The sequence below is a fragment of the Galleria mellonella genome, unplaced genomic scaffold, assembly GCF_026898425.1.
Source record: "Galleria mellonella isolate WM207_F2 unplaced genomic scaffold, CSIRO_AGI_GalMel_v1 utg139, whole genome shotgun sequence".
Taxonomy (NCBI): domain Eukaryota; kingdom Metazoa; phylum Arthropoda; class Insecta; order Lepidoptera; family Pyralidae; genus Galleria; species Galleria mellonella.
This window is the reverse complement of record NW_026441995.1, coordinates 6727838-6741793: the sequence shown is the minus strand read 5'-3', so window position 1 is coordinate 6741793 and position 13956 is coordinate 6727838. Positions and strand designations below refer to the sequence as shown.

The 13956-nt window shown below is 29.3% G+C and overlaps 1 protein-coding gene and 1 long non-coding RNA gene across 2 annotated transcripts in view; one reads left to right on the top strand and one right to left on the bottom strand.

Moving 5' to 3' along the window:
- The window catches only part of LOC128202574 (uncharacterized), a 124874-nt gene that overhangs the window by 5828 nt on the left and 105090 nt on the right, over positions 1-13956 (top strand). The window lies entirely within an intron of this gene.
- The window catches only part of LOC113521135 (putative inorganic phosphate cotransporter), a 28822-nt gene continuing 17344 nt past the window's right edge, over positions 2479-13956 (bottom strand). Inside the window, exons 5-10 of the mRNA XM_052903369.1 lie at positions 13288-13497; positions 12281-12448; positions 11223-11439; positions 9802-9923; positions 9030-9146; positions 2479-5834 (exon numbers count right to left, since the gene is read on the bottom strand). Coding sequence (XP_052759329.1) covers positions 5613-5834; positions 9030-9146; positions 9802-9923; positions 11223-11439; positions 12281-12448; positions 13288-13497 — 1056 coding nt within the window. The 3' untranslated portion in view covers positions 2479-5612. The remainder of the gene's footprint in view (positions 5835-9029; positions 9147-9801; positions 9924-11222; positions 11440-12280; positions 12449-13287; positions 13498-13956) is intronic.

Here is a 13956-nt window from a genome sequence, read left to right as displayed (position 1 = left end):
TTTTTCAAATTTTTTTTGGAAGTATATATGAAATGGTAACACCACCTATGCTATCAATATACACTGACTGAGTGAGAATGAAGTCAGATGAGTTGGCTCTTCGTAACCAAGTAACCACAATAATTTCAAGAGGGGTCCGCGTGGAGGTCGACCTAGTCGAGCCACTAAACTTCTTTTAATAACAATACCATCGTCCCTTGCGAGTTGATTCCATAATAATTTTGTTACGATTATATTATTTTTTTACGAAATAGAGCTTACTTGTTATAACCGCTTGACGATTTAGTAGACGATATCGTGTAATAATTTATTATAATTTATTGTGTCAATGTGTAATAACATAATCATTAACTTATTATCGGAAACACAAGGCTAAGCTATAAATTAGTATTCTTAACACAAGGAAATAAGGTGGCAACCGACAACTATTTGTATGTACGTGTGCAAATTTGAATAGGCATTAGATTCGTATATTATAATATAGTTATTTTAATGTTTCGGGCAAAATTAATATTTCATCAGTAAAGTTCTAACAGTACATAAATTGACATTTGACACTTTACAGGAGAGCAAATAATCTTGATAAAATCTGTTGTATTTTTTTTTTAACAATAAGGTTCATTATATAACAATTGTTTTCTGATTAGCCAATCTACACTATTATCAGAAATCGAATCAAATCAAAATATTAAATGTGTGAAAAAAATTACTTACGCATTATTAGAACTTTTCTGACGATTTACTGTATTTTATAATTAATGCTCATGTATTCAATATATTTTGCCACTGTGGACATTTGCCTTGCTGACGCCCTCCCAGCTCGGGATACGCATTTAGATACAGTAGTCACTCTTTATTACTCTAAAAATGGCATCATTTACCGTAAAATAATTTTTATCATTTTATTCGTGAAGTTTATAACCTCCTACAAATTTATTTTAACTGTTAGAGTATCACTATCAATTTGAGAAAATATTGTAAAAAAAACAATAATAGCTAAAATAAGTTTAAACGTTTGATATTTTATAGCTAAAGAAATTGGACAAGTAATTCTCATAATTACACTCATTACCTGGTCTTCAATATAGAATAGGATATTATAAGAAACCACGCGTCCAATATCTAGAAGTATTACCCAAAATATCCAGTCTTAAGCCGAGAAAAGTTCATTTTCCAAATTGGCCTTAACGAGAATTGAATTTATATAAATGGGTCCTTCTTCATTTGTACAAAGTAAAACGCCCACTACTACGCCACGAGGTCACCAAGTATACTGTATTAGATTTCTTATAGTAATAAAGTTTTGTTGACCAAACCTCGTCATTTGTTTTTGTCATTGTTATTTTATGCTCGAGGATATCGCAAGCTGCAAAATGTATTAATTCGTAGCTTGCGATACCCGATATCTAATAATAGTATAATATTAATCCACCCTCTATTAATATAGAGTATAATAACAATTCCTATTACAGAATTTATGTAAATAATAGTCGCTTTCGAATTACGGAGTTAGCCAAAGCCAACTAGTTAACATAAATATTATGTAGTTAGCTAACCCCGTTAAGCATACAGCAAATACATGCGCGCCTGAAGCATGGTACGAAGGTGTGAACTCGAACTGCCCTATCGGTAAAGAAAATACATAGATAAACTATTTTTTTTTTATTATATAGGGAGGAAACGAGCATGCGACTCGCCTGATGGTAAGTGATTACCGCCGCACATAAGCACCCGCAACATCAGATTATTATCTCCAAAATTATATTCTTATATGCTCTGTCACTTAACTCAGAATTTTTTGCTGCATTTTTCCTTCGAGACTCGCACGTGACAGCCCTGCTGTTTCTTACGTCCATTTCATAACGTCCAACTGTAGTATATGAGTCTCTCCCCATAAAAAAGTATATTGTCTACTATCACGGTACCAAGAAACTTGGTATAAGGTAAAGGTCATTTCATGTTTTCTTTCTCTTCTACTAGTATGCTGTTCTCGGTTTCATTAGTCCATTTTTACGATATTCTACAGATAGAAAATAATGGTGACATATTGTATTTTTACTCCATCAGCTTCGTTTTTTATATAAATATGTAGCCAATTTAGCAAGAATGTATCTCCAACAATATATATTATATAAAAATATGTATTACCTTGTAGAAAAATATTTTTGTTAACTCAATATACGAGTATATAGATATATGTAGATATCTTCAACATTACATTAAAGTTTATCAGAATATTTATCAAAAATTCAAAATACTATTCGAGATCTGTTATGTATAAAGAGATTAAGATATCAGTTAAATAGGTACTCTTAACGATAAGATGAAACATCAAAAGGAAATATAGTATTGATGTACTCGTATATTATTTTAATGAATTTGATTAACCACAAAATGCTTGCAAATCCAGTGGTATAATTCACCCTTTACTCATTTCGGGATAAAGAAAATAATTTTGAGACAATAAAATAACATTAGTTTTATTTACATAGGTATATTATATTTAATACAATTATACAATCACATCAACTGTATACACGAAATATACTCGAAATACAAAAAATCACATATTGTGATTGTCCCAAACAATTGTGACCAAAGGATGATGATGATCAAAATTTACATAATGTCAATACACATTATTTACATGCATCAACTATTAAGAAAATAGCATATCTTACTAATTTTCTAAAATTAATGCAAACGTAGAGAATATAATTTAATTTTGTCTTTGCGATGTTTACTACATCTATTTAAAATGACATAAGTACAACATATTTAATTTAACTTTTTAGTAATCAAATTAAGTGAAAGAAGTTTTTTTTTTTTTTACTTAATCGCAAAACTAAATATATAAGCAATTATCTTTTTTACGTTTCTTCTTAAAAATGTAATACAGTTAGGGTATTTTAATTATATACCACGTATGTAATGTATCATATATTACATATGATAATCGCATGATACCATGATATTTAAATGTTGTATATAATTAGATAACGCTTATAATATTTATTGCTAGAGTGGCTAGTTAGCAGTTAATTTGAATAGCAGTTAATAGTAACTATTTTCTTTATTTCACGTAGTTTAATTATTATCTTATTAAGAAAAGTTATTTTAAATTAAAAACTAACTTGAATAGAATATTTCACTCTGTATTTAATAATAAAAAAATCTGTTATAAAATGAAAAAAAAAAACTATTTCAAAACTTTTGTAAATTTCCATAAATGATGTTTATAAAAGTATCTAACCGGTTTCGACTCTAAAGGATTTTGAAAAGATTTATTGCTATAATACTACTGATATACTACTAATATTGCATATTATTCACGACTACTAATAAGTACTAATTTTATTACCCATAAATTCCTTTGAAATGTCATAAAAGCGAAACCAGTTACACGTTTATTGTCAATTATAACGTATGTGGAAAAGTTTAAGTGTTTATTGCTTAGATTGAAAATAATATTAAAATGAAATACTGTTCTTAAGATGTACAAAAAATACAATGGATTTAGAATGTTAAATGTTATTGAAAAGAATATAAAATAATTTAATGTTTCACTAAATTACAATAATCAACACTGTCTATTTATTATATGATTAATTTTATTATTCTAAAGTGTTTCTAGTATATACATACAATCTGTATATATGTACGTATATACATATACATACATTTATACATATATGTGTGTTGTACTAAATCTAAAAAAATATGAACTATATTTTATTATTATAATCACAGAAACTGTAGCCATTTAGAATGATCTAATTGTAGATAAAAATGTAAGACCAGTGTAAATACGGTAAACTGGTCTACATTCTACAATAAATATTAATTTATAAGAAAAGTTATAGTTAAATGGCACTTCTTAACTACTTAATTTACCCTGTCTGATTCCGACATTATTATATTCTGCAAAAATAATAGTTTTTAAACTAAATATCTTAATTTTATAAAAAAAAAGATTCTACAATTCTTCACAGAAAATAAAAATGCTTATAAAAATTCAAATGAAAATTTTTCAAGTGTACTTACTTTTTTTTTATTTCAAAAGTAATAAGTAGATTTTCAGTGTACATTTTAAAAGTAATTACAAATTTTATCGCATCTTGTTGTTGAATCTGTTAAAATGTAACCTAGTTTTAATATAAAAATAATGACCAAAATATTTTCAAACAGGTACCTGTTATGTATAATAAGAATCTCGAAAAAAATTAAGTGCATGCTAGTCTTTTCATATTTTTACGTTTCTTTTATTAACAATGACTCAAAATTTTATTAAGGTGGCAAACTTCAAAGATTTAACCTATTTTAGAATATGAAAACATAAATGTTCAATAGACTTACAGATATATCTCTGTATTATAAATTTTCTTATGATAAAAAAAAAAACTAGAATAATACTTGAAATTAATTACTTGTTTTGTACTTAAAAATTCTGTTGACTATACCCTAAAGTGGTAATCAAAGGCATCTCAATTATTGACTTTATAGTGAAGATAAAATTCGATATATTCATATTCCGCTGAACATATACAAATCCAACGTAGAAGGTGACTATGTACTTTTTATCAGTGTCTATTTACTGAACCAATACGAATCTATCGAGTCTATTATAATAAAAATGTTTTTAATTTAGGATTATGTAATGAGTGCATTATGTATTAAAAATAATAAATTATCCATTTTCATTTACTATGAAATATACAGTGAAATTTCGATTATCCAAACATCTATTATCCGAATATTCAATTATCCGGACAAGACAGGACGAATCTGATCCCATACAATTGTTACAACTGAAGAGCATCAGGGTTCGTTTGATTCATTACGTTAAATAATAATAACTAATTATTTCCAAACAAAATTTTAAATTACATAGGTATTATGTAATCCATTATCTTTATAGCTCGTAATTTTTTATAATAAAAAAATAATAATATTTAATTACTGTTTGATTAGACTTTTAAATCGATTATCCAGATTTTCGATTAATCGAAATACCCCTAATCTTATATAATTCGGATAATCGAGATTCTACTGTGGATATAAAACCCGAATCCATTTCATACATTAATAGATTAATTTATATAGTTCTAAAAAATTTAAAATACACAATCATACACTAAAAACAACACTAAATATTGCAATATACGATTAAATTTCAAACCAACCAGTGACGTTTATAATCAAAAGTTCGAACATACTTTTTTTTATTTTTAAAATCATCTAGCGACGGAGTTTCATAGTTAGTACTATATATATAACTCCACTCATATCTTGTTTTACGGTAAGTACTAATTTATTCTATATTATTTAGATTTGAGTTTATACTTTAAGTAAATTTTGTATGGGAATATGAGTCTTAGGTTTTATATATCAATGCTATTAATTCCTTTGTTATTATTAAATATTACTGTTATACACATACAATAAATTAGTTTAACAAAAATAAAAAATAAAATTAGTATCGTCGCCCTTTCAGTAATAGAAGTGTAGGTATTCTTTTGCCTTTATTACAAATCTATGTATGAAGTTAACTTCAAAGTAAGAACTTTTAATGTTCCAAATACATAACTCAGTGAACGATTATCTATTTTTATTTAACTCGATGTAGATTTTTCTTTTATAGCCTTCTTACTTTTTTCCTTATCTAAATCTGCAGTTTTCAGTGGTCCATGTTTCCATTCCGATGGATACCCATACTGTCTCACATCATCCCACCATTGCTGTTTACCATCTGCCCAGAAGATGTACACCACATTGGTTCCAACTAATACAGCAAAACATACCCAGAATGCCACTCGCCATTGTGCTAATGTTGACTGAAAAAAATATATTTCAAGTAAGAATTATAAGTAAAAAAATATATATATAGTAATAGGACGCTAGTCAAGATAATTACAACTTTAATACATGAGTACTAAAGTCAAAAACTAAAAATAACAACATGCAGTCAATTTAATTATTGAAAAAAGTCAAATTATTCCTAAATTTATAAATATATTCATAAGGTCGGTAGAAGATAAAGTACATATTTCAATATTTATTACCTAAGGAATCAGGTAATAAATATCCTATTAATATAATAAATGCGAAAATTTTAATGACGAATGGATGGATGGTTGGATAGATGTTTCTTACTTTTTCACGCAAAAACTACTAAGTGGATTTGAATAAAATTTGGTACAGGGGTAGATTACATCTTAGTATATAGGAGACTTTACGAGTACACACTAATTCTTGCGATTGAGCCGCAGGATACATATAGCAGCTAATATAATTTATAAAGAGGATTTGTGTACATTAAACACGGAAGTAGTTTCTCACTGTTTTACCGTTGTTTGAACTTTTATAATATAATAGTTATAATGTTAAAATATATTTTAAACAACCGCAGATAGAGAACACACAAACAGGTCCTATACTATATCTGTGGCTGATTGTCATTGAAGTGCTTTATCGATCGATACTCGTTCAACTTAACTCTGTAGACATAAAGTTACACTTAAGGGACATTGAAGTAAACCACGATCAAATCTCAAAGACATTAGCTTTAGACGAAGTTCACAAAGTTTACGACGGCTTTGTGCGGGCGCTTGACAATGAGTCCTTGTTTATCAATACAAGGCTATTAATGTTTAGAGTAAACTTGGAAGATTTTATTCTATAAGATTTCATATTTCAAGAAATTTCAGTTTCCAAATAAAAAATAATAATCGTGTTATACGAATATAATATCCCAGATACTCAAATTGAGAATTCCGGTGCATTTATCAGTATAAACGAGTAAATAAGAGTAATTCGTAAATACCCTGTAATAATTTGTTTCGTAGATATACATTAATATTATAAAGAGGAAAGATGTGATTATTTATTTATTTATATTTTGTTTATTTATTTGTAACGGGTAAACTAAAAATCAATCAATTTTATTTTATTTTTTTAATTATAGCAAGCTACATTATCAGAAAGTAACATAGGCTGCATATTATTTTCAAAAATTCTATCTACCCGGGCCGAATTGCTAGCATTATATATATTACTTGTTTATATTTTTATTCATATTTTACTTCGTAACAGTGTTATGATCCACAAAAAAACGGTAGCTTTAATCACCACAAAATTAAAAAGAAACCAACACTGAAATAAACTCAATTGCAAAAAAATGTGAAAATTGTTGAAAATTGTGAAAATAGAATAGGCCACGTAATTGCATAAAAAAATTGTAAAAAAAAAACAATCGAATGGAGAACGTTCTTTTAAAAGTCGTTTAAAAAGCAAAAAACTCGGAAAATGGAATCGTTACGAGCTCATTAGGACAGCTGTTTGCAAACGAGGAGACGTTGAAGTTTTATACTTTGACCTCGAATAATTTTCAATTTTCTGTAAATTATTCAGAGCAAGTGGGCATCAGGCTCATTATTGTGTTTTATAAAAAAAATCGGTTTTCTTTGCTTATTGTTTCTTTCAACTCTTCACAACCTTTACTATTCTTATAAATATAAAAGTGTGAGTTTGTTTGTTACCTCTTAGCGCCTTAACTAATCATTATGTTTGGTATACATATAGAAGTAAAATGGCATATGGTCCTTTTTGACCTGGTCAATGAACATATCACGGTCACGCGAATGAAGTCGTGGGTAAAAGTTGGTTTATTATAAACTAATAAAGTTGTTGAGATGCTAAGAAGTAAAAAACAAACAAACTTATTTTCACATTTAATATTTGCAACGATTTTAATGTTAACTTGGTGTAAGCAGAGGTGATAAAAATTATACAATTTTTTTCTTCTAATAAAGGGCAAGGAATTTAGCATAATCTATTTTCTATTACTGAACTGAAAATATCCAAAACTTATATGTAGTAAATTAATAAAAATTAGGTTTTTGTATAGTAAACTTAAGTAATGTAATATTAAATAATTAATTTATTATAGAAAAGGAATATTATTTTTTTAATTAAAATTTAGTTATCAATATGTCAATTATTTAAATAAGCTAATGGTAAATATAGGTAATAGTAATAATAAATACAGGTAAAAATACTAAAAAATATTGGTCAGAAAACTTTATACAATTAATTTATTCTAATAACCAAAAGAATTTTCAAAAATATATACTAATACATAAAAATGAAAATACCGGATTTGACCTTCTTTGATCTATTGAGATTAAATAGATCGTATGTAATCTGGATAAGGAGTCAGGAACATCCGGAACGGAAATTGATGAATGAGTAAATGGATTTATTCATAATGAAAAAATACTCTACGTGAAGGAATAAGGAAACATATCGTCATTCATATACCCGTTATATGCGGACTAAACTAAAAAGGAAAGAATATAAAGAACATTTACTGAGTAAAAAGAAAACAAACTGTATATTTTCCTAAGAGATACTTTATACATATATATACTCGAATACATAGAATAGAATTTCGACATTCGTTTTTATCCTTACATTTATAGATATTTATTTTTATTAAACACAAAACAATAAAAAAAGCTGATGGCAAGCCTGATGGAAAGTGGTAATGATAATGGTAGTGATGATGATATGTACAGCAGCGTGGATAGAATAACATACACTATAATGGCCCATGGTACCTCTTATGGATTACTACTCTAGAGAACTAAGACGTTAATTATACATATCCAATAATTTCACTGCCATATTCCACCTTCCCAACCGAAACACAGTTATACAAATATTACTTAGCAGCAGAAATATGATAGGAACAGAGGTATTCGAACAGATGATTTTAGTACAAAGTCTCCCTCTGGTAAAATACACCTATACACATATATGAACAAAATAGCAAGTGACTAAAATATAAGTAACTTTTGAAAAGTTCAACGGAAACTTCTAAATTCAATTTCAAAATGTCCTTAAGTGATATACGTATCTGAAAGGATAAAACTTTAAAGTGCTCTCCGTAGGGATTACCTAACAGATAAATTTTACTTGCAAGTAGTTTTTATTTAAATATATAAAGTATTCTATAGTCCTATACTTACATCAGGTGTCAAGAGACCTATTAGATATGGAGTGATAATTCCAGATATTGTAGATGTCCCATTGATCATAGCAGTTAGTGACCCGGCGTAGTTAGGAGCCAAATCTAAAGCATTTACCTGAAATAAGATAAATATATTGTATTTCAGAAACATGTTACCAACTCTTCCACATAGATAGTGCCAAATACAAGATAAATATATTAAATGTGACATTAGCTATGTTTATCTTGCCATTTTAAAAGCTCGACCAATTTTCATGAAATTTGGCAGATATATAGTATATGATATATCAAATACTATACTACACTATACTATAGTATGCTATGCTATACTATATTATACTATACACATTGTATCAGATGTAGGCTACTTTTTATCCTAATCTTATGGATGAAATCCCAAACAGTTAATATAACAAATAAATAGTTATTGTTCTATAACAGTTTCAATTACATAAAAATAATTTTTATTTTAGCAACGTAAATAATTTTTTATTGATAATATATAATACTTTTTTTTATTTTTTTACAACACTGGGGGCAAACGAGCATGCGGCTCACCTGATGGTAAGTGACTACCGCCGCCCATGGTCACCCACAACACCTACTGGTTGACAGACACCTACTAAACAACAATTATACTTTTACCATTAGAACAGTACCATTTACTATTGCTCAATATGTATTTCAATACATATTTATGGTTTCAACCCTAAGTTTTAAACTAATATTATACTAATAACAAGATATCGGTTACTAATACAATCACATACCTTCATGCCACTATAGAAACCACCCATAAGCGCCATAGATGCAATAAAATAGGCGACGGCTGCAAACCGATCACAACCGGAATACGAAGCCAATATGATACAAATTGCAGGACCGGTAGCAGCTGAAAACAATAAATGTGATATTAGAAACCCATAAAACCAATACAATGTAGCCATATTGCACAAAAACTAGTATTAGATGGCAAACAATATTTGACTTATTTAAGTAACAAACTAGCTTATGGTTGACACAATCGAGGATCTGATTTGTATTTCTAAATAATATACACTAAACAGTATATCTAGTGTTAAAGATAATTAACGGTGATTTTGTTAAAAAAAAACAATAACTGATCGAAATATAGTTTAAAATAGGCTAGGTTGGACTGAATCTGAATAAGTAAGAATTTTAATCAAATCTAAATTTTATATAATGCTAGCTGACCCTGTAGACGTTGTTTTACCACTTATTGCGAAATATCAAAATCGCGATTAAAAGACAGGGGTTGATCGTAAAACGATGAAAATTTAAAGTTGTGTGTATTTTTCAATGCTAAATCATAATAAAATAAAAATGGAAAAATTTGTCAAAAAGTAAAAAAAAAAATTTGGGGAGGGTCACCCTTATCATTGAGGGGTATGAAAAATAGATGTTGTCGATTCTCAGACCTACCCGATGTGCACACCAAATTTCATAAAAATCGGTAAAGCCGTTTCAGAGAAGTTTGGTAACAAACACCGTGACACGAGAATTTTATATATAAGATATGCCGTGTGGTCCCAATATAGAATAGACTACCCCTTCCTTTCCTATGGGTTTTGTAAGAGATAACTAATGAAATTTAATGGTCAAGGGATGGGCAGCAGCGTCCCTCCTAAAACATTGCCAAAGCCTAACTATGGTTGCCAACCCACCCATCAAGCGTGGCAACTACTGGCAAAGCCTCCTTTTTTGGAAAAGCCTATTTTCAGCAGTGGACAGTCGACGTCTGATATGATGATCCACCTTATTCCTATTTGATTATGGTCATGTTATAGCAACTTATAATTGAATTTAGTCGCCAAAAGTTGACAAAGATTAAATTTATTTTTAAATTTAAAAAAAAAACTATTTTTATTTTTAAAAGAAACGTCGTTACACGTATGAATATTAATTTTTAGATCTATTACTCTTTCGTCGTATTCAAGTGATAGATCATAAAGTAAATACAAACTTTAGTTTTTTTGTTCTTTCAAATGGTACAATACTTGTTCTATTAACATCTGACATAACTTAAGCATGTTAAAAGCCATATTCTTTAGTTTAACATCGGTAAAATTCAAATCTATGGTCTTTAGTGCTCTAGAACATTATGTTACGAAATTCCTGATAAATTAATAATAGTGAAATTAATATTGAAACAATATATAAATTGCCATACCTATAGTAGTGTGAATTATTCTGCCAACCCTTATCGAGTGCCAGCCTCTTGTCACACAAATATCACAGACCCAGCCAAAGATGAAGGAGCTAATCCACATAGCTAGATATGGTATGGCAGTAAGTGTACCCGTAGTTGCAATATTGAATTTGAGAACATCTGTCATATATTTAGGAAGATCTGTCACCATTGTATAGTAGCCCCAATCGTGACCCACCTGAAAAGGTATATAAATAAATAATAAATAATAATAGTAATAAACCTTTTTACTTGGCAGTAAATACAATAAAAATAGAGAATTTAGAAAGAGTGTGCTCTAAAAAAGGAGGTATTTCTATTAAAACTGTCTCATTATATACCCTTTTAAAAGTTATTTATTGGTAATTTTATTTATTAGTTTATATTTTAAATTCAAATCTCATCATATCTTTTTGTTTGGAGGTAATATTTAGCTCATAAAAATGTGTTTTGTTTTCTGATATAATATTAGATATCATTCAGAATTGTTACCTAAATCAGGATATCAAACTCAACTTGTATAATCTCTTCAAAGCTTTTAGAAAATACAGTAGCATTAATTTTTTAAAACTTCATTTAATTAGATAAAATTAAGTTCAGATTATTGTTAACAATCATATTTTATTTTTATAAAAAAAAAATATTTTAAAATGTTAACTAAGCAATAGACATGACCTCATTAAGCTACGTTAATTGCAATTAGTGAACATTCATGTCTTTAGAAAACTCTCGCTCTGGTAAATGTTACTAAATTTATTTAAAGAAAAGGCATCTGGTACACAAATGGTATAACATTTTGCAAACTTTAAAGACATTCACCAGACGTAGTGGGCACGTTACTTTGCATAATGAGGTTCCGGGTTCAAACCTGTTCGAGCCAATTTAAAAACGAAATTTTGGACGATGAAGATCTAGAAACTTAACAAAGTTTGTTTGTTCTTTCTTTTATTGTGCGTGATATTCTATATTATCTATTAATAATTGGAATAAACACAGTTACATTTTAGAATTAACAGTACAATTATATTAAGTAAACTTACAGCTGCAAATAGCAGAGCCCAAACTGGAACAGATCTTACGATAGCTTTCCAGGGCACAGGATCCCTAACACTTTTTGTGTCTGCGCTGGTCACCGTTTCATTTAAATATTTCAATTCTTCTTCTGAAATGTAGGGATGAGTATTGGGCGTACTATAACATAAGATGCTCTGAAAAAATGGTACAAAATAACAGCAATACTGATTTTAATTGAACATATTAATTAAATCCAATATTTATAAATATGGCAGAATTTGGACTACAAAACTGTCTCCCTCCATTAAAACATCCGATATTTAGCGGTTACATTAATATGTGATTACCGCGTGGTCTCGGTATAGAATGGGCCACCCTTTCTTTCCTGTGGGTATAGGATAAGAGACGACTAAGGGAACTTACTGATCGAGAGATGGACAGCAGTGTCCTTCTTAAAACACCACCAGAGCTTTGCTATGGTTGCCAACCTGCCTGCCAAGTGTGGCAACTTCTGGCAAAACTCCCCAATAGAGAGAGATCTATGTTCAGCAATGAACAGTTAACGGCTGATATGTGTAACATGTGATGTGTTTTTGTACAATTTTGTGATTGTAGTACCAGAGAGAGACTTTGTACAAAAGTCGTTTGCTTGGGTACCTCTGTCCCATTCGTGTTTCAACTGTAAAGCAGTTGTGTTCGCATGGCTGTGTTTCGGTTTGAAGGGTGGGATATGGCGTGAATTTACAGGGTACAGAGGATTAACACCTGAGTCCTCAGGAATGGCAATGCATGGGGAGTATCATGGGCGAAATAGTATACACTGTTATGTCCATGGCACTGTTCATGCCTATAGGCGACGGTTACCACTTTCCATCAGGTGGGCCGTCAGCTTGTTTGCCATTCTAAGTTGTATAAAAAAAAAAGTTAGTCAGTTATATAAATTAGCATTAGGGTAATAAAATAAATCATTTTATCTATTTATAGTACCTACGGTAATTAATTTACAATATTGATGAATTTATCCAATACATACCCAAGCCAAAAACCACAAGATACCGAAACAGCCGAAGAAATAAAACACATTAGCCCAATCTCCGTCTCCAGCCATAAGGAAACCTGACATAAAGGATCCGAATATATTTCCAATTTGTGCTCCACCGAACACCAAAGCACCCTGCCTTGAACGTTCGTGGGGAGGAACCCAACGAGCTAACACTATCATCAAGGCAGGCATTGTTGGACCCTGAAATAGAAAATAATTTGAAAAAAAAAAGTAATTACATAGAATATTTTAATAACAATTAAAGATACGCGGTCTAATCTTCAGTATAAGTAGTTGCTGGGTCCCACAAACATAATACGTGTTTTTTTTTTCTAAAATAATTATTATCTATGTGTATTTAATTTAGGTTCATTTTTATTTTTGCTGAGTTACTTTCTTTGATCTTACTATGATGCATCAGTGTCCATGGTGTTTTTCTTGCCTACTCACGATGATTGCCACTTGCCCTTAGAGCAGTAAGATTGTTATCCATGTTGTATAAAACATCTTAAAGTCAATTAACAAAGTATCCCCTTAATATAATAAATACGAAAGTTTGTGCTAATGTTTGTTACTATTTCAAGCAAAAACTTCTAAATAGCTTAGCACATAAAATACTTTAGATACTTATTCACGTAAGTGAAGCCGCGGGATACAGCT